At 39.3% G+C, this 27,674-nt stretch overlaps 1 protein-coding gene and 1 non-coding gene across 4 annotated transcripts in view; one reads left to right on the forward strand and one right to left on the reverse strand.

The window, feature by feature from the left end:
- Positions 1-2,372: 2,372 nt before the first annotated feature.
- Positions 2,373-2,445, reverse strand: TRNAR-ACG. The gene has a single exon. It is a non-coding gene; the product is annotated as a tRNA-Arg (tRNA).
- A 4,901-nt stretch (positions 2,446-7,346) lies between these two features.
- LOC122650245 (protein LNK2-like) overlaps positions 7,347-27,674 on the forward strand; it is a 51,653-nt gene continuing 31,325 nt past the window's right edge. For 2 of the 3 annotated variants that reach the window (XM_043843596.1, XM_043843598.1), the window contains exons 1-6: positions 7,347-7,608; positions 24,418-24,488; positions 24,923-25,283; positions 25,382-25,508; positions 25,695-26,025; positions 26,866-26,940. In XM_043843596.1, the coding sequence (XP_043699531.1) occupies positions 24,456-24,488; positions 24,923-25,283; positions 25,382-25,508; positions 25,695-26,025; positions 26,866-26,940 (927 nt within the window). In that variant the 5' untranslated portion in view covers positions 7,347-7,608; positions 24,418-24,455. The remainder of the gene's footprint in view (positions 7,609-24,417; positions 24,489-24,922; positions 25,284-25,381; positions 25,509-25,694; positions 26,026-26,865; positions 26,941-27,674) is intronic. The other variant, XM_043843599.1, reaches the window with a different exon arrangement.

Genomic DNA, 27,674 nt, shown 5'->3' on the forward strand with positions numbered 1-27,674 from the left:
AATATAGGTTTTTGGCTTTTTGCACTTAATAACCATTAGAAAAAGAGGTTTTTGCACCTAAAAACTGGGTTTAGTTCCCTTTATCATATATTAGAAATAGGAGTGAGATTTTCTTAAGCCACAATGAAGGGGAAACCCTTGACCACAGTTTTTGGATGGACAAGAGAGAGTATCACGCAACAGTGGAAGGATATGCTATAGAACCCTAGGATGGTGGTTGAACCTTTTCCGCGGTGAAGGAAAACTTTCTCTTTCAAAATATTTTTGCACTTAATAATATCTTTCTTTTTCTTTTTGGTAGACACATTTGTTAATATCTTGTGTTTGAGGTTTTTGGACTTGGTAATATCTTATATTTGTGGGTAAACTAAAAGCATTTATATCTTAAGTTGGGGTAAGTACTTGAGGACAATGACCATCCCCAGATAAGATTGGGCGAGTTTGGCCTGATTCAGTTTTGAGAAGATTGAGAAGTAAAAAGAGAAAAACTGGTAAGAATAGGAACTGTTTTTTAAGCTCTTCGTAAAAACCTAGGAATGTCATAGATTAAAGAAGGTATAAAAGGTCAGTGATCGATTTGAGCCGATTCCCAGATTTAACAAGACTTTTGCATCCTATTTATTAGCTCCACAGAAACCATCAAAATTTCAGTACTTCACACAAGCAATTTTAAATGCTAAACCACCTCTGGAAATAAAACGCTCTAATTATTAAATGGTAGTGCTTAAAAAGTTGAAGAACAAACACTCTTTATAACCAAAAAAAAAAAAAAAAACTCTTTAACAAGCATACTAGCATGGTCCTCACACGTGACAATGATTTCGATACTTTCTGTAAATGGACTTCAGATCTGCTATCCACATGGGGACGGGTGGGGACAAATCTAAACCCTCCATGGGGCATCCTGTAATTGCTGATACTAATCTGTTCAAGCAATCCACTAAATAGCCCAATTTTTTAATATTTCTTTTGTTGGCTTTAGAGAGATATAAAGTAAGAGAAGATTCTGAATTCGCAGCACAAAACCAGTTGCACTTTATTTTTTCTTTTTTTGGGGTGAAGTAAAACATTTTATTAGTGAAAGTCACGAGAGGAACAGAACAACAGTCTAAAAATAAAGCATTACAAATAAAGGGTGGAGAATGGATCAACTGCACGTACCAATAGGTGAACGTATATGTGAGAGCCAATCACATCTTAATTTTGTTTCCAAAAAACCCCCTCCTCCCCTTGTAAATGGTAAAAATAGGAGAGGTGGTTGGCTCTCCCATGTACGTTCACCTGTTGGTGTGTGCAGAGGAACCAAACTCTAAAGGGTGGGGGGTTAGAGCTCCAAAACATAAGCTGTGGAGTGGCCGTGCCGTATGATGCCAACCGATCTGCTAAGAAATTGGCCTCCTGAAGTGTGTGGGTAAAAATGATCCTGTGTTGGAATAATAAGATGGGTAGAAAGTATAAGACTAAATATAATAAAATGAATAGTAAGAATAAAACTTATCTGATTAGTAGAAAGAAGTACACCAATATACGTCCTCTTGTGATACCTGAACAGTAAATGCATGGTAGAGTTGAATTGCATCAAACGATATTCCTCGTAAGGTTTTTAGATGCCCCAATGCTGCTATCCAGGTTGACCTTTGATCTATACCTTCAAGATAAACCAACTCTCAAATCACATAGATTGCAGTACCAAATTAATGTGATTACGTAGGAAAATCCAAAAGTGACACTGACAAACTACGATAGAAATGAAAACAATATCATATCCATACAAACATGGTCGATTGAGGTCTATGAATTTTTTATTTGTTTAATTGTCCAAAATTATTTAAACAGTTAAAGGTCCTCTTGGACACTTGATCCGCGATCTGTTTCAATCAATCTAGACGATACATCTACATTTTGATTATTGAGATACCTGGATGGGTGAAGTTAGATAGTAAGAGATGGATTACTCTTAGCTCGTAGTCTGAAGTTAGATAGTATCACCATATTCTCTGATTGTAGACCTTTAGTAACTCTGTTGAATGGTTGCTCTATAAACCTTTATAAACCTGAGTTTTAATTTAGTTGTGTTTTTTCTTTTTTAATTTTAGCTAAAGAAACGTCTCTTCTTTCTTTGTCTTCTGTTTGGTGGATTAAGCCACCACATTTCATTGTTAATCCTGCTATTCTGAAAAGCAGGGACTTTGCTTCTCGATTTAAATAAATTTTTAAGGCCTAAAGGCCTTGTTCTTGATCACAAAAAAAAAAAAGAAAAGAACAGAATGGCTGTCACTATTTTTGGTAATTGGGATTTACAGATTCAATTAAGTTAAAGCGGCAAACCAGCTCCATAGCCTATATGTGTAAAATTTAAAAAAAAAAATAAACGACTTCACTGGGGATCGAACCCAGAATCTCTGGTTCCGTAGACCAGCGCCTTATCCATTGGGCCATGAAGTCCTGTTGTTGATTACACGTTTGGATAAATTTATCAATTCAATCGATGTAGCCTCGTCCAATTTTGGTAAAAGGCCGTACGTCGTCGATCCCTGCCTTTTCGTTTGCCTTTGATACGCTCACAGACCTCGCAGAGTCTAAGACATGAACTTCGACAACTTGTCATAATTCGAATCCTGATCTGATTCTGCTTGAGTTGTCGTTCACTCTTTGGATTTGATGATATTCATGGCGAATTCATCAACTACTAATCAGCTCTCGAAGCCGCTTCTCAGTTCCAATATTGATAAATCTTCACTTTTTGCAGATCGAGTGCGACTCTGTTTTCGAAAGCAGAGTAAAGGGAAGAGGCGGTTGGAGATTTGACACTGAACGATGTGTTCGATGGAAGATCTGAGAGATCGAGTTTTAGATTCGTGGTTTGGCGATCTTGCCTGGGAGGACCAGAGATCGCTGTACATGTTGACGTTGAAGATGCCGTGACCGATGAGGCCGAAGAGGTCGTCATGGAAGCGAAAACTAAAGAAGAAGAAGAAGAATAATTAGCAGACAGTAACCCGTCGTCGGTGCTTACCATGAGTGGTGGCTCTTATTCTTCCTTTCGAGGCTGTGGTAGTTGGTGGGAGAGGAAAGAGAGTGAAACACTGAACTTCCCAGTTGAAACAAATGTTATTAAACAAGGGCTAAGGGATGAGCGAGTGCCTGTACGAATTTTTATCCGCCGTTGTACTCATCGTGCGGCCCTGCAGGTGCCATTTGTGCCATGTGGGGCCCGTTATATATACATGGCACCTGCAGCATCGCACGATGAGTACAGCAATGCTGCAGTTACAGCAGCGGATAATGATCCGTGCGTGTACGCCTCTTTCCCATTTTATTGGTGGTCGGTGAACAATGGCAAAATTGCTCCATTGTGACCAATAGGTCACGGGTTTGGGTCTCTGGAAACAGCCTCTCCGCGAAGTGGGGTAAGGCTACATACATTATGACCCTTCCCAAACTCCGCAGTGGCGGAAGCCTCGTGCACTGGGTACGCCTTTTTAGTGAACAATAGCAACAACTGGAGTTTAGGGATGTCAAACAGTCGGTTTGGCCCATTTTCGGTTGGGCTGAATCCAAACCATTAAAAAACTTCAGTTTTTGGTCGGTTTTGGTTCAATCCGATGCGGTCTCGGTTTATTTTGATTTTTCAATATCGGGTAATACCAATTTAGATTGGTTTGGTTTTAGGTTTGAACCACAATGAAATCTTACATCATAATTTGTAGTGAGGATAGATTCGATAAAAACACTTTAATTCACCTTCCCCAAGTCAAAACAAGTAAATACCCAGGAATAAAAAAATTGATTTGATATGTTCATGTTGTAATCTGAACAAAGAAAAATAAATTGTAGGGTGGAGAATAGAAGATAACTAATATCTAAATAAATGGATAAATTGAGTCTTTAGTAAGATCATTGTTACAAATTATATAATTATTAATCATTAACTGTAAGGAGAAGATAACTAATATATAAAATCAATGAATAGTCATTGGGAAGATAACTAATATTGAAATCACAAAATGAACCATACTATCAAATCGTTTATTTGACAATCTAACTAATTTTGTATAGTGAACAAGGAGATCAATTTTCATTTTCGGTTTGGCCATGTACAACAGAGGCCTAGGGATGCCCCAGTAAGGAAAAATGATCTGATGCTGATTGAATGAGTTAAAAGAGTTAGGTGCAGGTCTAAAATGACCACGCGTTTCGGCAGGAAATCGCTAAGTTGGTTAGAGGCCTGGTCTGACGCTAGCTGTTGTATATAGCTGATCGTAGAGCACCCTTGCTTCTTTCTTCGTTTGTTTAGTGATTTTCTTCGCTTAGTAAGGCCTTTTCTTGCTTGATGAACCGTTTTGTTCGCCACACCCTCCAGACAGAAAGAGACTCCTTCATGTACGAGTAGTGAAGAACTATAGAGAGTTGTGGTTGGTTTTTGCCTTCAGTCGATTAAGCAGTCGAAGTTGAGTCAGTTGAATCAGTTTTTTAAGCCATTAATGCAGTAGTAGATTCGATGGTGGAGGAAAGGAAGAGTGAGACTCTATCCAGATCTATGGAGCATCCAGGAACAAGAAGATTCAATCGAACGACGAATTCTTGCATGGTCCTCTAGGGGGTGGATAGCGGAAACTAGTGAAAATAGAACTCAAAAGCAACTAGGCAATCCAACTTCCATTGACTGCCCTGCCTACGAACTACTACTGTAACTTGCACTCCTAGCTTGCTGGCTAATGAAAGAATTAAAGGTGAGAGGGAGGTTCATCGATTTCTTTCTTATTCTTCGTATAAGATTCAGTTTGTGTATCGGGAGTGAGAACCTTGTGAATTGATATAAATTCTGGCATGCATCTCTGAGGAGAGTGGCACGGCCAAACATCATCCCAGAAGTGAATCAGCTTACCAATCCCAACCAAAGTGACGCCCAAGTTCTGGCGGGACTATTGTTGTAGAATCTATTAATAGCATTCAAGGTTAAACATGACTCCGTCAGAGTTACAAAATACGAAGTTCTGTTTTCCTTTCATTCTCTTTTTTCTTTTGACTTTGCAAGCCTTTCTCGCTAGGGGAACACATCTGATTCTAAAGTCCTTTCCTAAACCACTTCCCATTTAGTTGCTGAAAGATAGATGCTTATAAGGTTTCTAAATGAGATTGAGTTCCACGGATATGCAGGATAGAAAGATGCTATTTGCTGCTATTCCATCTATTTGTGCATCTATATTTATAGAAGCTTTTATTTTCGTGCTTGCTTATTCGGTTCAGTTTATGCATGGCGAAAAGGGGCATTGGAATGGTCTTAGCTCCTGAATATTCAAACGAAAAAAAGAAGGAAGGGTGTTGCTTCACATTGAGAAAGTGTTGAATTCAATGGAATTTCCCTTACTGACTGGATCTTTTTATTCCTCTTGATTCAAGGGTAGGTAGCAAGTGCCATAAGGGAAACTCTTGCTTTCTTTCCCGATTGCTTGGCTTGAAAATGGAAGGTAAAGTAGAGTAGGAGAGCCGGTTGGGGAGTGATATGCGGGACAAACATTGTTATAAGTTGTCCAAGTTGCCAAGAAATAGTTCCTTTGCACGAGTCAGAAACCCGTGGGCAATACTTCTCAGCAAGACTGACGCATTGGTCGTGCAGATCAAATAACCTCTTTTCTGGCACGACCGATGGAGGAGGGGGCTCCCCACGTCTCGTACTTGTGATTAGTCTTCTTATAAACTAATATAAAACATGATAAACTCAATTTCAAAAGAAAAAACTTTACGAGTGTGCATTAATGTAATGTAGCAAGGAATTTTTTTTTTTTTTTTCTTCCAGCTGTAACTATAAGAAATAGGCTAGCCAACTGAGCGGATAAAGGCAAGAGCTAGCCGAGCTAGCCGAGCCGAACAATCATCACAATGAAGCTATGAATGTAACTCCCTATTTTTTTTTATTCAAATTCCATGGTGAAAGCACAAAAGTAGTAGGTAAGCCACAACTCACTATAGGCGAGGCTGTGAAGAATGACTTGCGTAGTCTAGGTCTTGTGCCAAGTATGACCTTAGATATATCCTATTGAAGGGCAAGGATCCACGTTACCGACACCATGTAGTTAAGATTTTCCTAGTTTTCTAGGTTATCCTCATTCCTCTTTTCCTAGTTTTCTAGGTTATCCTCATTCCTCTTACTTCCATTTTTTATTTTTTCATTTTCCGTTACTCATTTTTCTTATCCTATTTCTTCATTTTTACTCTTCATTCCTCTTACTTTCTTGTTCCTTTGTGAGGACCTCAGTTTTCTCTACTTTATTTTGAATAGGTTCATGTAACTGACCCCATTTAGTTGGGATAAGACTGAGTTGTTGTTGCTGTTGTTGTTGAACAAGAAGATCAATGGAAGAAGCATTGTTACAAATCAATTTCCTTATTTATAATCTCATACTCATTGATTTGTAACAATTCTTCTTACAATCAGAAATTCACTTACTAATATTGAAATCAATGGATAATCAATTCACCTAATCATAACTCTTTTTTTTTTTTTAGGGTAAGAACCTAATCATAACCTTATACTTAGTATTTTTTATCGGTTTCATTTGGATCGATTTTCAGTTTGGATATTGCTCGGTTTGGCGCAATCCAGTTTTCGGCCAGTCCCATCAGACCCTAGTCCAAAACCAATCTGATAAGGATCGATTCGTTTCGATCGGGTTATTAACAGCTCGGGCTAGGTTTGACACCGATGAAGAAATCAATTGTATTTTACCTAAATACCCTTCTTATTAACCACATTAGGTTCTTTAAGCGTAGAATCAAAAGTTAAAACGAAATGACTATTTTAACCTCAAAACCAATCACAATTAACATGGTGACATTCAGCCTGACATAGTAAATTTTATCCGTCCGACGACTTTGACTTGAAAAGAACTACTAAACATGTGGCAAAGATAAGGAAAGAACTGGTGGTTTCCTTTCCTCCGCCAAACCATAGATAGTGACTTTCAAAACGATTTCCGCCACTAACTGGAACTTTCCAGACACCACCGAGGCCCAAAAGCCTTTGCTTATGTTATAAGCCTTTTTAATAATTACGTTCCAAGTCCCAATGAAATCCAAATTAACTCCCAAATGAAATTCAAATCTACTCTCATTCAATCACCTCTTAGTATCCGATAGTTTCTTCTACGCCACAGCCTGAGATTGGGACTATCCTACGTGGCATTATGTTAAACCATTACATCTGACCAATCAACCACGTACACCTCATCACACGTGGCACCAATCCTCCAATCCTCCAATCCCAACTCATTCCTTTTTTTTTGTTGGTTTGTTTTTCTCGCTACCCCCTGCTCATCTCTCTTACTTCTCTCTCTAAAAGCATCTCTGGAAAGTTCCGGCAGACGATTTTACCGCGGAAAACTAAACTGGACCCTTTTGTGATCTTGCACTTGTTCATGGTGTCATTAGTGTTTGGGTAATCGTGGTCTCTGGTAATATCTGGGTGTGAAGAAGAAGATTGTTTTTGGTTCGTCTCAGCAGAATTGGAAATGTTCGAGTGGGGCTGCGAGCGCTTCGCAGAACTGGATTTTGGAATTGGGATCTGTTACTTATTCATCGGAAATGTTTGATTGGAACGACGAAGAGGTAAGAATTCTACTGCCCCTTTTGTTTTTAACAGCTGAAACAAGGACACATGAGAATTTGCTTCACTTGATATTGGTTTTTAGGTTTTCAGATAATTTCGTTGCTTTATGGTGGTTCATGATTTTGTGATGGGAAGGGATAACTGTACTGTTCAGGTGATTTTCTAGGTGGTTTTTTTTAGTTATAGGTCAATTAATACAATGCACTGTTTGGGTACAATATATAATGAGAAAGTGGAGACAATGTGCTAAGAGAGGAAGAACTAATAATTACTTGTTATTGGTTTAAGTTATGATTGTGGGCTGCATACCAGTCAAATAGACTACTTCCTAACTAGAAGGGCAGAAAAGATGTTGTGTAAGGATTGTAAGGTTATTCCTGGGTAGAGTCTAACCACACCAATATAGACTGGTTGTCTTAGATATGTGACGCAGTACACAGAAGTGTAGGAGGAGAGGAACCTCAGGAGGAGGAACCACATCTTCACTATAACTCTCCCCCTGAAGAGGTGGTGAAGAATAATAGGAGAGAGTTTCATGAAAAATGACATCCATATTGACCAGAGTACGACAGGAAGGGGGATGCTAACACTTATAACCTTTCTGGGTTGGAGAATAACCTAAAAAAATACACTGTAACTTGCGGGGTTCAAGTTTGCCAGGAGATTTTTTATCTCTGGCATAACATACGCAACTAAACACCTTGGGTGAAACCACAAAGGAAGGAGTCCCAAGTAAAACTTCAGCCAGGCTACGGGAATCAAGGACTCGGGAAAGCAACCTATTAATGAGATAAGCTGCAGTGAGGACAGCATCTCCCCAATATTGGGAAGGAAGATGTCGAGCAAACATCAATGCTCTGGCCAGTGGCCACTTCTAATAAGTGGCGGTTCTTCCTTTCAACCACACCATTTGGGCTGGAGTATCGACACAACTAGTCTGATGAATAATTCCATGATCAGCAAAGTATTTTTGAAATTGAGATTCCTTATACTCTCTATCACACCCCGACCCGGTTATTAAGGGCCAAGTGTGGCGGGATGTCTCTGACATCCAACCAATCCCCAAGGATCACAAGTGCAATACCCTAATTACAATTATTGCTCACAGACACAGTAATCAGAGGTAGCAGAAACAATTTAATTAATAGAGATAACATCATTAGTAAGAGAAGTCTAAGTGATATTTCATTTATATAAAGGATAAGGCTTGTGATACAACTATACAGTTCTCAAAGGTACCACAGAGTAAAAGTATACAAGAAACTATACTATAACTATATAAAGCATTTATAAAGTATAAAAGAGTGGGGAGGTAGCCTGGACTATCAGGCCAAGATCAGGAGGTTGCGCAATCATCACGTGCGCACGAAGTATCGTGCACTTCAAACTCCCGTGCCGCAAATCCAACATTAGAAGTAATTAAATTACTTGAAAAATAAGGATATCCACAGGGGTGAGCCCTCAACTGAGCCCAGTAAGGGGGGTACAAGTATACAAACACAATAAATTCATGATACATGTGCTAAACTAACATGTTCCTAGCACAGATACTAAGTCTCATGGGGTATAAGTACTACTACTAGTGGTAGATGCTAACCTCGGTCCCGGAACTAACCCTTCGGTTACCCGAGCGAAACCATTCTACCACGGTGAGGACCCGCCAGTTGCGGAACTAACACATCGGACCCCGACAGACCCCCATATGACCAACCCTGCCTGTTTATTCCCACAGCAGAATTAGGGACCCGCTAACATGGGACAGAAGATGGCATCCCGGAACTAACACATCGGTCTCTGCCACGGGTTGCCCAAAACCTTTCCCCCTGTTGGTAAGGGGCGCAGTACTGGGTAATGAATATCAACCTAACCCAGTGCATTCTAAACATGATGAGGCAAGCATGATCTGAGTTATAAATTACCGAATTCCATCATCATAAATTCACATCATATAAATAATCAATGCAAATGCAATGCAATATGTCTTTGTGCAACTTATTTTACATGCAGTTTAATGCATTAAATAAAAACTAGAAAACTACATGCTCCAGGTATAGAGGTAATAATGCACGAGCATGGCATTTAGCATAAAGTTGAAATTAATGTGATAAACACGCAGGAAATTAAGGTCGAATCCCCTTACCTGAGATAGTCGATAAACCTAGAAGCCAAATGATCCTCATCAAAAATGGAGTAAAACAGTCCTAAATAAACATCAAAACATCATATATCAGTGAGGGTAATAGTCTAGGTCAAACCCTAAGGAATCAGTCCAACAATCACACAAAAAGGGGCAGCCGGATGCAGACTTCCAGTGATCCGGTCGATCGCCCCTAGGCCTGCAACAGCATCCGGGTCAGTGTCCGAATTTGGGGGTTTTGCTTCAATTGGCCAGATCTTTATATGCATGGCCCAAATTAGGAGTTTTAACATTAATTCAAGGTAGGTCAATCTATTTTGGGCTCCTATTTCATAATTAGTTAGTTAATTTAGGAATTTCTTCAATTAAACCTAAATTAGCTAGGTTAGGGTTTACTATACAAGTAATAGCTTCAACATTGAAGGTCAAGATTAGAGTTTAACACTCAATTTCAGGTCTGTTTTGACAGGAACTGATCTACAACAGTTCAATTCACAAGAAAATCCAAACAATAAAGCTTAGACTTGAAGTTTAACGGTGAAAGGCTTATATAGGTTGGAGAAAGGAAGTAAAGGGGAAATCAGCAAGTTTCTCATGGCCTACCTGAGTATAGAAGTAGAACAGATGCTGGAAACACTTATAATGGAGATTCATGTTCAATTTCGGATGTGGAAGCTAAGCCTTCAACAGCAGCCCTTGTTCTGTCTTCTTCTCTTCTCTTTTCTCTTTTCTTCCTTCTCCAAGCTGAAACGGATTTTTCAGCTTCTCTAAGATGTGAATAGTGAATGATTTAAGAGAAGTTATATATATATGACACTTAATCACTAAGGGGTAGAACCGTCTTTTGGTCATAAATTATTTCTAAAATTGATTCTTTTGTATTTATTACCTTATTCCAGCTACAGAATGATGTCATGCGACATCAGGGATGATCCGGACACGGGTAACTGTCCGGAACTACATTCCCCACTAGGGAACTAGGTCCCATAGTCAATTTTACTAAAATACCCTTCTAACCCTATTTGGTCGTACAAAACGTTATATAAATATATTTTAAATTATACTTACATTGAGTTTAATTAAGGGGGAGGTCTTGCAGCCTGTCCAGCCAGCAAACCCGACACAGGTAGCTCTGGTGCGGGGTCCTACTAGGTAAAAATTACTATTCTGCCCCTAATACACTAATTAATTAAAAATACAACATATATACATATAAAATGGGATTCTTACCTGGGATTCGGCCTAAGATAGAGAGAGGCTTCGCAGGCCATCAAACCAGCATGCCAAGCACAGGAAAAAGATGTGATGCTGCCCATAGCTTGAGGTTAGCATGGGAAATATTGAACCAAAATCTGAAATCACTCGGGTTCCAAAAGTTCTTTTTTTTTCTTTTTTTTGTTTTTGCGGGTTTCACACTCTCCATTGTTACTTCTCAAAATTTTGAGAGTGGCTTGGAACTGAGTTTGGATCATTTTATGAAAATGCTGAAAACAAGAGAAAACTTGATTTTTTGTGTGCATAAGATAAACCCAAGTGTTTCTAGAGTGAGAATCAATAAATGAAACAAACCAAGAATGACCAGAAAGAGAAGTTTTACGACTAGGGCTCCAAACAGCAGAATGCACCATATGAAAAAGTGAAGAACTCCTTTTATTTGAAATATGATAAGTTGAACGTGTCTGTTTGGCCAGAACACAAGCCTCACAAAAAAAATCATTATTATTACATTTGGTGACCAAAGTAGGAAATAAATATGCTAAAATTCCTAATGGGGGGGGGTGTCCTAATCTAGAGTGCCATTAAATTAAAAAAAAAAAAACCTATTTCATTCATAACAAAAAAAAATAAAATCTAGAGTACCATTGGTAAAGTTCAGAAGAGACCAAAGAGTTCTGTGGTAGTGGAGAAGGTAATGGTGGTGGAGAGAGACGACCATCATCAAGTAGGTACAATCCACCTTGCACTTTACCCAATCCAATCGACTTCCCAGAGGCCAGATCCTGAAAAACACAATGGGAAGGAAAAAATGTTACTTTGCAGCTAAGATCACGAGTAATACTACTAATGGAAAGAAGGTTACTAGTAAAATTAGGAATATGTAAAATAGAAGACAAAGTAAGAGAGGAAGTGCAGTTGATGATTCCTTTTCCAGAGATGGAAGAAAGGGAACCATCAGCTACTTTGACCTTGTCTTTCCCAGAAGTGGGAGAATATTGATGGAGTAGGCTAGAGGAACTGGTCATGTGATCTGTGGCTTCAAAATCTATGATCCAATGATGGAAAGCTACAGAAGCACAATGACCACTAAATGGAATACCTGACCGGGCAAAGTGTGAACCTGAAGGAGTAGAGGAATGGGTAGCAACTGATGTAGTAGAAGCGGCAGTAGCAGAAGTCTTGAGCATATGCAGGAATGCCTTTAGATCATCCTGGGATAGACCAATGTCAGTAGCAGGGGCGGTGGTAACAGCCTCAGTGTGATGAGTCTTTTTCTTTGGATTTTTCTTGGCAGCCCGTTTGGCTTCAAAGTCAGTAGGCTTCCTGTGAAGCTTCCAACATTTCTCTTCGGTGTGGTAAGGCTTGTGACAGTGCTCACAAGTAACAAGGCCTGTAGTAGAATCACCAAGAGAGAGATTTCTAACAAGTACAGGAGTAGCCGGGGCAGTAGCCTGGAGGGCTGATCTGTCAGTAATAGGAGGGTATAGCATGGCAGCCCTACGGTTTTCTTCAGAGGAGACCAAAGCATAGGATTGCTCAAGTGTGGGAAAAGGGGAATGACCCAACACTTGAACACGAATCTGGTGATACTTCACATTCAAACCAGCCAAAAAATCATAAACCCTGGTTTTGTCCATATGCTTCTTATATGCAGTAGTATCGACAGTTGTAGTAGGGTGGTAATCAGCAAAATGGTTCAATTGTTACCAGAGACTGCGCAAGGTAGCATAATACTTAGAGACACTCAACTCCCCCTGGGTAGTATGATTGGCCCTTTTCCAGCGTTCATACACTTGTGCATCATTACCAAGCTGTCCATAAGTTTCCTTGCAAACAGACCAGATTTGATGGGCTGTATCAATGAGAAGAAAACCACTTACAAGGTCTGATTACATTGAGCCAATCAAATAAGACATGAGAATACCATTATTGGAGATCCACCTGTTTAAAATAGGACTAGGTTCAGTTGGCATAACAGTACTACCATCAATATGGCCAGTAAGCCCACGGCTAGCAATGGCAAAGTATGCAGAGTGAGACCAAATCAGATAATTGCTCCCATCCAGTTTGATAGGATTAGGAAGAAGGTCACATGTATTATTCCTACCATACCCTTCAGCAGCAAAAGTGGCAGTAGAAACTTCAGAGCCATCAATAATTCAACAGAGATACCCAAATCGCAGAGAAGGGCTGTTGAGATGAGAAACCCAGTAAATACTTCAAGAGAATGGTTAGAAATTGGTGGAGAGACCTTTGGTATGATAATAATAGGTGTTCCCAAAAATCAGCAGCAGCAGACAATCAAATCCCCTAGATCGATTTTTTCAGGGTTTTGAAAAAAATCCTAATTGTGGTGAGATCGATGTAGGGAGAGAAGCCTTAAAAAAAACATTGGATGGAGCTGAAACTTGGCTCGAATGTGGTTCTAGAAGGGCCTGATCACTCCTCCAAATATCAGCACCAAAAGAGATCAGCAGCTCCTAAATCAATATTTTTCAGGGTTTTAAGAAACCCTGTTTTTGGAGAAAAAATCGATCTAAGGAGGTCTTCAAAAAAAGGTTGGAGATAGGAACTTATCCCAAAAAGGTCCTGCTGCAGTTCTTGATCTTCAATAAGGGAGATTGGTTCCTTGTAGTTGAGATGGAATCATTCCAAAAAAATTGAAGCTTCAAATATCACAGCCAGGGTGCTGGGTCCTATCGAGCAGAATTATTTAGCATTGAATGAGGTGATGAAGGGCAGCAACTGGATCTATTGATCACCTCATCAGTGCTGCCCTATTGAAGAATAGAGAGCAAAAGAAGAAAAGAGAGAAGAGGAGAGGAGATCGAGAGAGAGAAGAGAAAGAAGAAGTTGAAAATAGAAGAGAGGGAAGACCCTAATTCGAAACCTGCTCTGGTGCCATGTTAACAGGTTCAGAATTAGAGAAAGGCTTGGATAGTCTAAGGCAGACCCCAAGGAATGTATTTATAATAAAGAGTCAAAAGATACAGGACATAATTGCCCCTAACATAGCTGAGATGGCTGTACACATAATAGAAAAAGTAAAATGTCCAGAATACCCCTGCAGTATTCTGGCCCATACAATCTAACATACTTATTGCTACCAGCATCTTCAAAAGAATACTTCTTCTCAAGTGCAGTCCAAATCAGATTTGCATACTCCAAAGGAGCATACACATTGTACAAATCATTTGACAAAGAATTCAGAATACGGTTTCTGCATTGGTAATCTGCCTTAACTCAGGCATCTCTATGGGCTTTCAGAATAGGGTCCTCAGTTTCAGCGGGTAAGGTAGAGGTCAAAGCAAATGAAACAGAGTATTGATCAAGTGCAAACATGATCCGGTTCTTTCATCTCTTATAGTTAATGGTTCTATCTTATCAAAGTCTGATACTATTGATGCAGATTCATCACCAAACAGAGCTTGTTTTCTTAGGAATAAGTCTAGGGGTTGGGTTGTATACATGTTGGGCCTTTGATCCCATAGGTTTTCAATGTAATAGGCCATTTTTATGGGCCTAAAGTATGGGTAATAAGGTTGCTCACGGGATTAGGTATGGATTTCTCTCTAATTTTGCCCAAATTCAGTTTTCGTGGCCTTTTAGTGAAATTGGCAGAGGGGAAACCTGCTGTTTTACTGAATTTTGTTTAACCCTTTTAGTCCCCTACTGTTTCAGTCTCATTCAATCACCTTACTCTAACCCTAGACCAACCCCTTAACCCATCCGAGCATTCCAGCCCTATTCTCATTAACCTAAGTCATTCCCCCTGATTTCAGATCCTGTTTTGGGACTGGTTGAGCCTTCAAATCTGTCCGACATTAAGTGGTATCAGAGCCCATGTCATAATTTTGGAACTTCTGGTCCACCTGATCCCATGGCAGCAATGTTGGAGATGTTCCAACAATTGCTTGATCAGATGAAAACAAAAGAGAACCGAATTGCTAACCCTATACAAGGTAGTTATGCACCTCCTGAAGGTGAGATAAAACATCCGACACAGTCTACAATAGACAACCGAACTCAGAGGTTCATGGATTGAGGTCCACAGAGGAGGACTGAAATTACTACAACGAAGGTGAAGCCCAGTTGCGTGCGCCTGACTCTCTGCGGGGCGAAAGGACTTGCTTATTAGGTTAGGGGTTTTCTTTGCAGCTTCGCCTGCTTCTTATTATGGCGGCTATGTTGGCGTGGCAGAAATGAACGAAAAGCGATATGAACGTGCTATTTTCAAATCGATTGAAAGTTCCCTACTTTGATGGACAGACAGACCCATGCCTATTCCTTGATTGGTTAGATTCTCTAGATGAATATTTTGACTGTTATGGAACAACTGAAGCAAGGAAGCTTCACTTTGTTTGCTTGCGATTGACTGGTCGTGCTAGAGAATGATGGACATTCCATGAAGAGATGCTTAAAGTTAGAAGGCTTGAACCTAGGACTTGGGAAGAGATGAAGCACGAGTTGAGGAACAAGTACCTACCAAAGCATATTCCAAGGAGACTCGCCCTTTGACTAGGTTACTACCAAAAGGTTTTCAAAATTGAAGACAACTTGAAGCAACCATCAATGAAATTCAGTTTGCAAATTGAGGATTGTTGGAAGTCAAGCATAGCTAATGTTAGAGCACAAACTCAACTCAACAAGGAATCATTCAAAGAGAAGGAGCTTGAAGTTAAAGATAAAGCTAAAGTTATCACAATGAATTGTGATGATAAAGAAAAGACAGTGCTTGAAGCTTCCAAGACCGAAGGTCAACATGTAGAAGATTCTATTGAAGAAGTTTGTGTTGAGATCAAAGTAAACAAAGCTGAAATAGTGGAAGATACGGTAGAGGTTGAGAGCACTCCACAACAAGTCTTCGAGATTCATGATGATATTCTTGAAGTGGAAGAGCTTGTGCCTCAAATCCTCGATAAGAAGGTTACCAATGTTGAGAACTCTATGCATATGATGCTTACGGTTGATCTTGATTCAGAGTTCAAGCACGTAGAGTTTGTTATGTCACCATGGTTCTTTGACGAGAAAGCTCCACGCCTTGAAGATTTTATTCCTAACGTTCCTACATCACCAAAGTTTTGTTTGGGAATGGTCAAAGTTGCTACTCACATGTTGTTTTCCCCTCATTGTTGCAAAAATCGACGACGAATTTTTTCAAACTGGGGAGAATTGATGCAGATTCATCACCAAACTGGGCTTGTTTTCTTAGGAATAGGTCTAGGGTTGGGTTGGGTTGTATACATGTTGGGCCTTTGATCCCATGGGTTTTCAATGTAATAGGCCACTTTTATGGCCTAAAGTATGGATAATAAGGTTGCATACGGGTTTAGGTAGTTTATTTCTCTACTAAGTTTATTTTTAAGTTGGTTTGGGTTAGTTCAATTGAACCGGTTGGTTCAATTTAAGTTGTGGTCAAGTCTAGTGGTCTAGCTGAAGTTATTTACTTTCTATATGCATATTTATTAGGTGTCAAGATTTAGAAGTTCACATCAGTTTTAGAAACTGATAGTCTTGTAACCCAAGTAAGGGGTCAGGGTTGGAAGTTTCTATTTTGGGACCTTCTAATTTTAATCCTTGCTATTTATTTTCATTGCAATATATAAAGACAACCCAGAAGGGCAAGCAGCCAACGATTTTGCTATTCACTATTGCTGTCAAGCTACTGCTTCTACTGAAGTATTCCCTTGGTGTTTGATCCTTGGACAAGGAGCTAGTGTATGGTCTAGCTGACTTCTTGCGGTGGGAAGCCCAGGAGGTCTCTTCCAGTTGCTGTTCTTCATCCCCTTCAACTTTTCAAGCCATTGGAAGCCTCATCCCTTCAACCGAGCTGCTCTGCTGCTCCCCAACCTACTGTTCTAAGGTTACTTTCTAATTTTGAGCCTAACCTTCTAATTCCATTGTACCTTCCCCTGCTCAATCCAACCATCACCTTTCTCCCATCTTCTGAGCACACCTCCCCTCCAAGACCCCCACTCGATCCAAGTTTCAGCCTCATCTGCCCAGCAGATTGGTGGCTATTGGATCTCTCTCCAATTCTGCCCAAACTCAGTTTTCCTGGCCTTTTAGTGAAATCGGCAGAGGGTTAACCTGCTGTTTTACTGAATTTTGTTTAACCCTTTTAGTCCCCTACTGTTTCAGTCTCATTCAATCACCTTACCCTAACCCTAGACCAACCCTTAACCCATCCGAGCATTCCAGCCCTATTCCCATTAACCTAAGTCACCCTCCCTGATTTCAGATTTTGTTTTGGGACTGGTTGAGTCTTCAAACCTGTCTGACATTAACTATCTTAAGGTTCTCCATATGAGAAAGTATGTCACCAATGGTAGACATAAACTATATAGGCTCTCAAACAGTCTTAAAAAATACAGTCTTTAGATTGTAGAAAATGAATAAGGGATAACTGTCTAAGAACACTTATCTGTTGTGAATGATTCTGCAATGGAGAAACGATGTATCCAAATGATAACAGTGGCTGAGACGTATCTGTTGACACTGTCCTAAAGACAGTATTTGCCCCCTTTGATGCGACCAGGTAGAAATGTAAACACTGGCTCCATGATATAACAGCCGATGGCTTCCTGCATCCAACTCGCACTAGTTTGATGCGCCCCTTTGAGTACTTCGGGGTTGGGTTTCAGACCAACAATATGCAATCCAGACAGTACAAAAAAATCTTTTAAAAATAGGGGAAGAAAAGAGTATGTGAGAGAGAGAGAGAGAGAGAGAGAGAACTCTAATAAGTTCAGTTATACGACTAGTACCCTGTGGGCTCTAGTGCACCACCAATGTTTATGCAGAACACCAAAAGAACTTATGCGGAGCTTAAGGGAATGAATGAAGGTGGAATCCACTGTCAAACCACTAGAGGAGAGTGAGCAAGGCTCAGTCATCAAATTCCCCTCATGATCAAATTTTGAGGTCTCACAAAATATTCACACGGCACCCATCAACCGTGCATAACTTTTATTATCTATGTCTTGAGATATCTGGAAGACTGGAAGTACACCTAAAATCATGTTGTTGCATTTTCCTAATGAACTCACATGCTCAACAGAAGGGTAATCCCCACAGTATCTTCTTGTGGGGTGGGGGGGAGACTTCCAAACATACTAGTAGCCACTGCTATATGAACCAATAAGTCCATGTCCTTTCTAAAGAGACCAAAGAAATCCATGTTGTATATTCTCTTACTATAATCTTCTTTCCCTTTGCCAATCCAAAAAGAAGAAAAAAAAAAGGTTTGTTGAAATTTGTAAAGCAAATTTGACATATGGGGAAGGAATGCCATGTTTTCTTCTCTTTGTCATCATGTCACCAGTTTTCTCTCTGGTTTGCTTGCTCTTCTCCATTTTCAGCTCCTCATGGTCCTTAGCTTTATTTTTTCGGATTCCTTGTTTATTAAATTAGGAGCTAGTAACAAAAATAGTGTAGTGTTGAAATTTTTTCATTGTTGGTAGTTGGAACTCCTGAATGGAATCTTTGTGCTGGGTGGCTGCTATTTTATATTTTCCCACTGAGGCACACCATTCAACATTTTGGGCTTTTTACAAAATCATTGTGATGCAAAGTGTTAGAAGAATCGTGGGTTAGAAAGAGAGAATGAGAGAATGGAATAATAATGTTATATTTCATTGATAGGTAAGCCCCTCTATTTATAATAGAGGAGAAAGTTACAAAGGACTGAATTAGGCGATGTGGGACTAAACCCACATAGCCAACTGTAGACATAATTACCCCTAACTAGCTGACTCTATAAGAGCAACCACGTAAACCTAATAACATAGGAATAAAACTACCCCAAAAGGACCAGAATACCCCCACGGTATTCTGGATGGGGGTATTCTGGATTACATATTTCAATACTCCCCCTCAAGCTGGATTATACAAATAAGAGAAGAAGGAAAATCTAGCTTGAGCTAAATAAAAAAAGAACTCCATAATAATGTTAACACTCCCCCTCAAGTTGGCGCATACAAGGTACTAATGCCCAACTTGAACAAAATGGGAAGAAACTAAGTTGCAGCAGAATCCAGCTTGACATATGAATGTAGCTTCCAAATAAACCTTCAAGAATTTGAAATTATTGATCTCCAAAACCTAGGCAGCCTTGATCAGCAAACTTTCACCAATCTTTAAAAGCTGTCCAGTGATGAATCTCTGACTGATAATCTTGAAGATAAGCAACTAGGGCAGCAAGCAGCGGAAACAAATAAATCAGGTAGCAGAAATGATCAACCCAACTGTAGAACCTCATATAGGCAAGCAATAACCAAACATCTTCAATACTTTAATACTTCAATCTCCCCCTTACGGCAAACTCAACCCAATAACAAAGGAGATATCCAATGGCAATGGTGGAAACTCTGATCTTCCATGTTTTGCACCAAGTGTTCCTGCAAGTTCTGCTTCTACAATGTCTGCAGGTGTACTGTACATAATCTCCCCCTCACGTGTAGTAGTACACGTGGACATAACAGAGATGATGAATGAGATAGTGCAAAAGGATAATATCCAGAATATTACAAGAGGTGCTAAGGGTAATGGAAAAGGAAGAAATGGTAAATTAGAGAATACCATTATCGTCCAAAGTGGTTATGGGTATATGCCAAAGGTATGTTTTGGGAGGTGGTGAAGTGAAAAGAGCAGTGGGATAATGAATTACGGAGTAAAACAATTCAACATATAAATTTTTAACCATCTTCAAATGATCAAACAAACACTTTTGATGGAAACTCCTGCAGGAGAGAAACTCCTAACTCCAATATTCAAATCTGATAAGTATACAGATCTGATTTGAAGTAAGGAAAAGCTTCAATCTTCAAGGCTTGATCAATCTTCAAACAAGGAAGAACAAGTGTGCAAAACTCCAATTTATAAACTCCCACATGCGAAATAGGACTGATGAAGATATCTAGACAACAATTGATGTAAGAAGCTTCAACTAAAAAACTTGGATCAGATCTGAATTAGTGAACAATGCTAGGATCAAGCTCCAAAGTAAGCCGGATATGAACCAGAAAAGCTTCACATAACTGAATAGGTTCGTAGTTGCAACCAATAACCAGGGAACACACTGTTGTAATCCTAAATAAGCTGATATCCAGGGTAGTAGATTCGAGTCTTCAATAATGAAAGAAATTCGATCTCCACTAGGAGGATTCTCGGTCTCAATAATAGGGCAGCAGTAGTCCTCATAAAGGTAACAGTAACATATCAACCCGTCATTCTTACAGAAGGCAATCAATAAAACCAGCAAGGTATGGAGTAAAGCTCAATAGAACCAGCAAATATAAGATAAATAACCCGACAGATCCATAGGTATTTGAAGCAGCCAGCCACATAGGAACTAGAAAAAAATAGGTTGATATTGGATGAAATCGAGCCATAAGAGTGAACCTGAATTTTTTCAAAATAAATCCATGAATGATGCTGAAACTTGGGTTGAGAACTCCTCTGGTATGTATAAGACTCCCCTAAAAAAATTAGCTTGATAGGACAGCCCTAACCCTAAAATCGATTTTTGTCAGGGTTTTGGAAAACTCTGAAATTGAGATCGATTAGGGGAAGGGGACTTAAAAAAATCTGTTGATGCTTGTCAAAGTGTGATGATTTCTTGGCATAGATGCTGTCCACAGCTGCTGGAATGGATCTCCAATAAGAACACCTAATCTCTTGTAGGATTTGAGACTTGATCTTCAAGTGGGAGAAACACCAAAAAGTGCAGAAAAATAGGGCAGCAGCTATCTTAGGTAAAATACTTCTTTAAGCCATGAATAATTGAAGTAGATTGCCTCTCTTGATGGTAAAAAGACATCCAAAAACTCCAGAAGCAGCAGGTAACCCTAACCCAAAAAATCAATTAATGTTAGGGTTTTGGAAAACCCTGAAAAATAGAGATCGATTGGGGAGGGGTCTTCTAGAAAACTTGGATACGTGTAAGATTGAGGTCGAGTGGTCCTAGTAATGGAAGTAATCAGCCCTCCAAAAATCAGCAAAAGCTGAAACCTGTAACCGTAATTTCGATTGGAGTCAAGGTATTGTCAGGGTTTTTAGCAGGTAACAAAATTAGCAGTTTAAGAAAGTTTTTGCTGTAGAAACAAATCCAGCCATCAGAAAGGGTCCAAACTTAGGTCAAGTAGGGTTTGTAGTATTAGGGAATCACCCCCAAAAAATCAGCTGCATCTGAAAAGGGAAACCCTAAAATCAATTGGAGTCAGGGTTTTGAAAAACCCTGACGAGTTGAGATCGATTAGGGTAGGGGCTGGGAAGGTTAATGAATTATGGAGAAATAGATAAAAAGGGAAGGAGGTCATTTAAATAGGGTAGGAAGGTGCTGAAAAAGAGAGCAAAGGGAGCTCCAATGGTGGAAGGTCAGCCTTCAATAGTGATAGGAAGTTGATCTCCAAAAAATTCTGGAAAGCTCCAATTCGCAAAGATGGTTCCAGTAGAATTTTAATTGAAAAAAGAGATTGAATGGAGGAGGGCAGCAACTAAATCATTGGTTAAGGTTTTTACCTCATTAGTGCTACCCCCTTACAAGGATGAGAAGAAGAAAACCAGAAGAAGGAGAAGGCGAGAAAGAGAGAAGAAGGGAGAAGTCGATTGAAGAGAAGAAGGTGGGTTTTTCCTTTCTTTCTAACCTAGATTAGACCTGCTCTAATACCATGTTAGAAGATTCGTGGGTTAGAAAGAGAGAATGAGAGAATGGAATAATAATGTTATATTTCATTGATAGGTAAGCCCCTCTATTTATAATAGAGGAGAAAGTTACAAAGGACTGAACTAGGCGATGTAGGACTAAACTCATATAGCCAACTGTAGACATAATTACCCCTAACTAGCTGACTCTATAAGTGTAGCCACCACTTAAACCTAATAACATAGGAATAACACTAGCCCAAAAGGACCAGAACACCCCCACGGTATTCTGGATTACATATTCCAACAAAGAAAATGGATTTCTCTGTTAAGTCTGCTTTAGATTAAATGTCTCCCAGAACTTTATGATCTCTCAGAGAATATTATTTATTTATTAATGTTTTTGAAAGAGTAGTAGAATGAGTCTGATGTTGCATGGCCTGGGTAGTTGATAGACAATATGTTCAGATATGGAATATTCTTTTATTTTTTATGATCAATATACTTATAAATAAATTGACATATCATTGAGAGATGGGCTTTATAATAAAACAAATTATGAACATACATTACCCTTTTCTGTAATCATCTGTTTCTGTTTGATTGTAAAAAGAATCAACCAAGGCCAGAGTACACACTTCCATGGATTTTATTAGTCTACTTATCCAGGACTTACGAGATGCTTCTTGCTTGACGAAGGTTTAAAAAAATTTGTGAATTCAAATTTGATTCTTTTTCATATTTATTTTTTGGCATCTTATGGTATCATTATTTCGTGGATTAATACAACTTGATTCTTAGACCACGTGGATGACTGTGTTTTAGTTCCTAAAGAAAAAATAATATGGCTTTATCATGTGAAGGCATTTGAAGATCTTCTAATTTCTAAACCTTCGTTATAAAACCAAGACATGGAAAACAAGACTAGGGATGACTCATCAAAATTAGGCTAATGTATTATGTTTGGAAAATGGAACTACGGGGAAAGTAGGAAAGACCCCATCGAAATAGGCCAACATATAATTACCAGAAAATTTAACAACAGCGGAAGTAAAGGAACTAGAATGTAAAATGTGATAAGTAAATGTCTAGATAACCAGGACAGAGCCTGTGATTCGGGATCGTCCTCTGTTTTCCATGATGGCTGCCACCCTCCGGGGGTTTGCAGCGCATTCTTCGGGAGGACAGGGTTGGCTTGCCAGTCCTAAGCAAATAGGGTTTTGTTGCTCGCTTTCCTTGTTAGGTTAGCTTGGATTCAGTCTTGTGTAGAGAGTGCTTTCTCTTTGGGTCGGGGTAAGGTGGCACATCCCCCCCCCCCCCCCTTGTATTCTTTATTTGTGTTTTTGGAAATCAATAAAATCTTAGGGGCTGGCCCGGTCCCAGGTAAAGTTCGGGTTAAAAAAAAAAGAAAAAAGAAGATAACCAGGACGGAGATAGATTGGTCTCCAAGACAGATGTGGGATTTGGCCTTTGAAAACTTTAGAGGTGGACTCTTGATGTAGATCGAAATATGAAGAAAAAGAGGTCAAAACACTGTTCACGTTACCGTTCACGTGAACAGTGTCACAACCCCTTATTTTGCCTTGGTGAGAATATTATTAGAAGATTCTGTGGGGCTTAAGATCGGATTTCATGGTGCTTTATGCTTGGGGATTTAGGAGTAGTTTAGTTTCTATTTTAACATAGATCTAGTTTCTATTTTGTTAGTTATTTGTTTCTAAATTAGAGTTTCTATTTTAGTTGCTTAGCTGAGTTGGAGTTTCTATTCTAGTTACTTTCTATTTTGGTCCCATTATTTGTAAAGCAAGTCTCAGCCATTTAAGAGATTGCTATTTTATTTCTTTCTATTTTTGACTCATCCCCTTGAGTTTATTTATATATCTTGTAACCTGCCCATAGAGGCACCCAACGATTTAGTGAAGTTGATTATTATTGCTTGAGCAAAATTTTCTCTTGTCCATGTGTGTAACATTAACGGCTGGGAGGCCTGACTGGGAGAGCCAAAACCCTAGGGCTGAGGCCTGAGAGAGCCTGGCTGGTGAGAGCCGAATCTCCTTATCCCTTTATCTTCTTCTCCAATCGATCCCCTGCTACTGTTATTGCTGTGAGATTGCAAACTATTGCTGCTGCTACTTCTGTGGACTCCGAAATCATCCCAAACTTCTACAAGTTCTGCTGTTGCTGCTCGAAGACAAGGAAGATCACTTCTCACACCTGCTGCAACTTTTCAAGTTCTCTGCTGCTGCAATCGAAGGACCTGAACCCATCAGCCTTTACCCCATTGAGGGTGATATTTGGAGGGCTGAATCAGACCTACAGGAGGCCCACTTGATCCCTGGTGTGGAGTCCAAACTCCAGCTGGTTAGCCAGATCTCATCAAACCTTCTATTTTCAAGTCTACCTCATATCTCTGCAACCATTGACCAGATCAGGCTGAGATTTGGAGAGGTTTCTTATTGCTGTCAGACCTTCCTTTGATCCCAGTTTGAGCACCTGCTTCTGGTTGGTTTGGTCTGTAGTACTGACCTTCTAATTTTGAAGTTTACCTTCTAATGGTAACCAATCTCTATCTCTGTATCTGGCCATTACAATCAGCACCAACATCGAGGCTTAATCCATCCTACCAAGGCCTACACTCGAACTGAATTTCAGCACCATCACTTGGCTGAATATCGAGATTCTGTCCACTTTCTAATTCTGATGGGTGCTATTTTGATGTTTTGCTGCAACCTATCATCGATCCTACTGTAGAGTGGTTCTTACTTGAACCCCTTCTACATATGTTTATAATACTTATATTTTTTTGTAGGCAATCACTTAGGTGCAACTACATCATGTCCCACTTTCATGCCAGTGCATATTTTATTATTTCTTCTACAGGCAAGATATCTTCCCCTCCCAGCCTTGTTTTTTTTCCAAACATTTGTCTGTGTCTGAAGTGTAGGTCTGGCAAAAAATTTGAATAACAGAGGTGTCATTTTTACATAGGTTAATACAATTTTGTAACCTTTGATTTATATAGCAGTTGACTTTTATTGCTAGATTATTTCTTTCATATTTGTGTTCATAAATTTGTTTGGCCACATGCTTACATCTTAAAATGAAAGTTTCTTATGGCCATTATCTGCTAAATGTTGAATTGTTTCTCTTGTTTCATTTAAAATTGAGATGTTTCGTCTATTATTTAAAATTTTTTTTTTTTTAATTAATTTCTTGTTGTGAGGGTGAGATCTGGCTGACTTTATCAACTTAAGATTCAGTTGTAGTTGTCTCTATCTACAGTGATTCCTTATAAAATTCAGCTAATCTTCCAGCTTGCAGACATAATATGGGATGAGGCCACTGAGAGTGGTGACCACATTGTGCCTTATCCAAAGGAAAATGAACAAAAGCTATTGGTTACATTTAGAGATCAAATCAAGAAACAAGGGGATCAAGATGCCAACACTATTAAAACTGTAGAGCAGAAGACGTCTGGACCTAAAAATGATTCCACTGACTGTAGACTGGAAAGTAGTTCACAATTTAACAGAAATGAAGGATTTTCAGCTCCAGGATTTGACATGGATTCTTGGTCTGATTTGCCATTATCAATTGCTGAATGTGGCAAGGGATATGCTGGCGGAAATGGTCAGGATTCTATCAGGGAAATTAGCAATTTCAACACAGCAAGAGGTGATGTGCTTTAAAACTTTCGTCATGTAGGTATAATATATAACATACTTTACAATATTAATTCCATCATTTTCTGAAGGTATGTTTTCTCTCAACAGATGATGCAGCTCAACTAGATAGTGATCGTGAATTGTTTGTGGATGAGCATGTTGACAAAGAAGGTGGATTTCTTGACTATGGTTGGGCCAACATAGGGAGTTTTGATGACCTTGCTAGGTTATTTAGGTAATGCAGGGTTTCTACATGCTTTTCTTTACTCTGAATAGATCATCTTATTTAAAATCTATGAAGTTTGAGGGCTTGGAAAATTGAGTGATCATGTAAGATGTTAATAATGCTTCTGCTATTCTTTCTCTTCATAAAGTTGTATTATCTGTCTGATCCATTATCCTCACAAGTTACATTTTGCAGAAACGATGACTCAATATTTGAACATGAAGGTCTTGGTAATGCGGATGAACTATGGTCATCCACAGATGTAATTAGCAGCCCAGCAAAATCCTTCCCTTTGTCTAGAGCATTGAAGAGTACGCCTGAGCAATGTGAAGTCAAAATGGAATTTGTGCCACATGAAACCCAATCTTCTACTCTTGGAAATGGGAAGATGAACGATCATGATTCTCACGGGTTACATAATTTGCATCCAAGCAGAGATGAAGTTTCTGGGAAGCAAAGCTGCTTATCTATTGATTCACTGACTGAATGTGCTGCAGAGGGAAGTAAGTCGTTATTGAAGGAGAAGGTAGACTGTTATTATTTTGAATGATCAGTTCTTTAGCATTACATTTTTCTATTAAAGAAAGGGTGAATATAAATGTCACAAAGGCTTGTGATTAAACTAAACCTTCAAGACACCTATTCTGCCACGTGGACAGATTATGTGGTCATTTAGACTGCTGGATAAAGAGGAGATGTTCTAGATTAGCCACGTATCAAATTTCAAAGTCTAATCCAATCAACTACTCCCGTGTACTGTCATGCATCTGTGTATATCCATGCATGTGTACCGGTACTCTAGCCATTACTGTTCACTCTTTCAATTACTGACCAGGAACAGATGATTTAGATAGGAAAGCCATGAAAATGGTCAACTCAAATCTGTTTTGTGACTTCCAGAAAAGTCACAAATGGTTGTGACACCAATAACAACCCTTGAAGAAATTAGTTCCTCATGCCCGCTATTCTTTTGCCATGTGGATGAATGATGTGGCTAGTCCAACCATTGGATAGAAGAGGTTACAGTCTGGATTAACCACGTGTCAAATTTCAGAGCGACGTTCCTGTGTATTGGCAGAATCAGTACATGCATGCCTACAGTTCTTTGAATACTACTGTGCTCTCTTCCATATAGATTTTGAAAGCTCTGTTTTGCCACATGGCAAATCTGAGAAGGCTGAAACTTGACATGTGAACAGGGAACTGGGGGGGGGTCTACCTGTCCACAAAATTTGGACCCATTTGATCTGTCACATGGCAGTTGTTGGCATTTAAGTTGGGTGTATAGGAAAGGCTCCTACCATAGGCATGTAGAAACCATGTTGAATGAAGGATGCATATCACTTAAAAATGTTTTGTTTCACAGACAACTCCAGAGGAAATTGGAAAGACAGAAGCATCAAACTCCCACTCTCTTAGTGAGAAGGACATTGGAGAAGAGGTAGTTTCATGAAAACCCGTTCATCCAAACCAATTCTATTATAATGTGTAATATACACATACTGAACTTTTGCTCCTGAATATAGACATTGCCTCTTGTTTATGCTGCATAATTAAGTACGAATCATATTCTATTATGTACTGGAATTTGATGCCAATTTTCCAGGTGCATTTCTTGTGCCAACCTTGCTTAAGATGTCATGTTTAGGGATTGCAATTGCCATATTTTAACTGTGACCTTTATGCTAATCTGTAACTTGGTTGAGCTGGAATTTTTTCCGGCTTTTGTTAATGTCATTGTAACTATAGTGTTTTTGTGTGTAAATGTACATTGTTGTGGCCCTTGCCCAACAGCTCGAGCTTTTGGGATAAGAGGTTGTTACTGTTAAACTGGCTTCAACGCTAAGAAGGGGGGGGGTGTACTAGTGTTTATTAAAATTTGTCCCTTTTTAAATTCTGATGGTACCACACTGTAACACAGTCGTATGCACTCCCGCCTTACAACCAAAATTGACCGGACCTATCAGGATGTGCACACCCACTCTGCAAGCACACACACACTTCTAATATCCGTTCAAACAACACAAGATGTACGTGGTTCGGCAATTTGCCTACGTCCACGTAGCAAAACCCAATTAGGGTTTCGTATTTGCTCGATACGCAACACTGTTTAACCGCTACAATGGTTCAGGTTAGTATCCTGCTTCTGTTCTTGATACTACTAGAAACTAGGGC

This window comes from Telopea speciosissima, chromosome 2 (genome assembly GCF_018873765.1).
Source record: "Telopea speciosissima isolate NSW1024214 ecotype Mountain lineage chromosome 2, Tspe_v1, whole genome shotgun sequence".
NCBI classification, from domain to species: domain Eukaryota; kingdom Viridiplantae; phylum Streptophyta; class Magnoliopsida; order Proteales; family Proteaceae; genus Telopea; species Telopea speciosissima.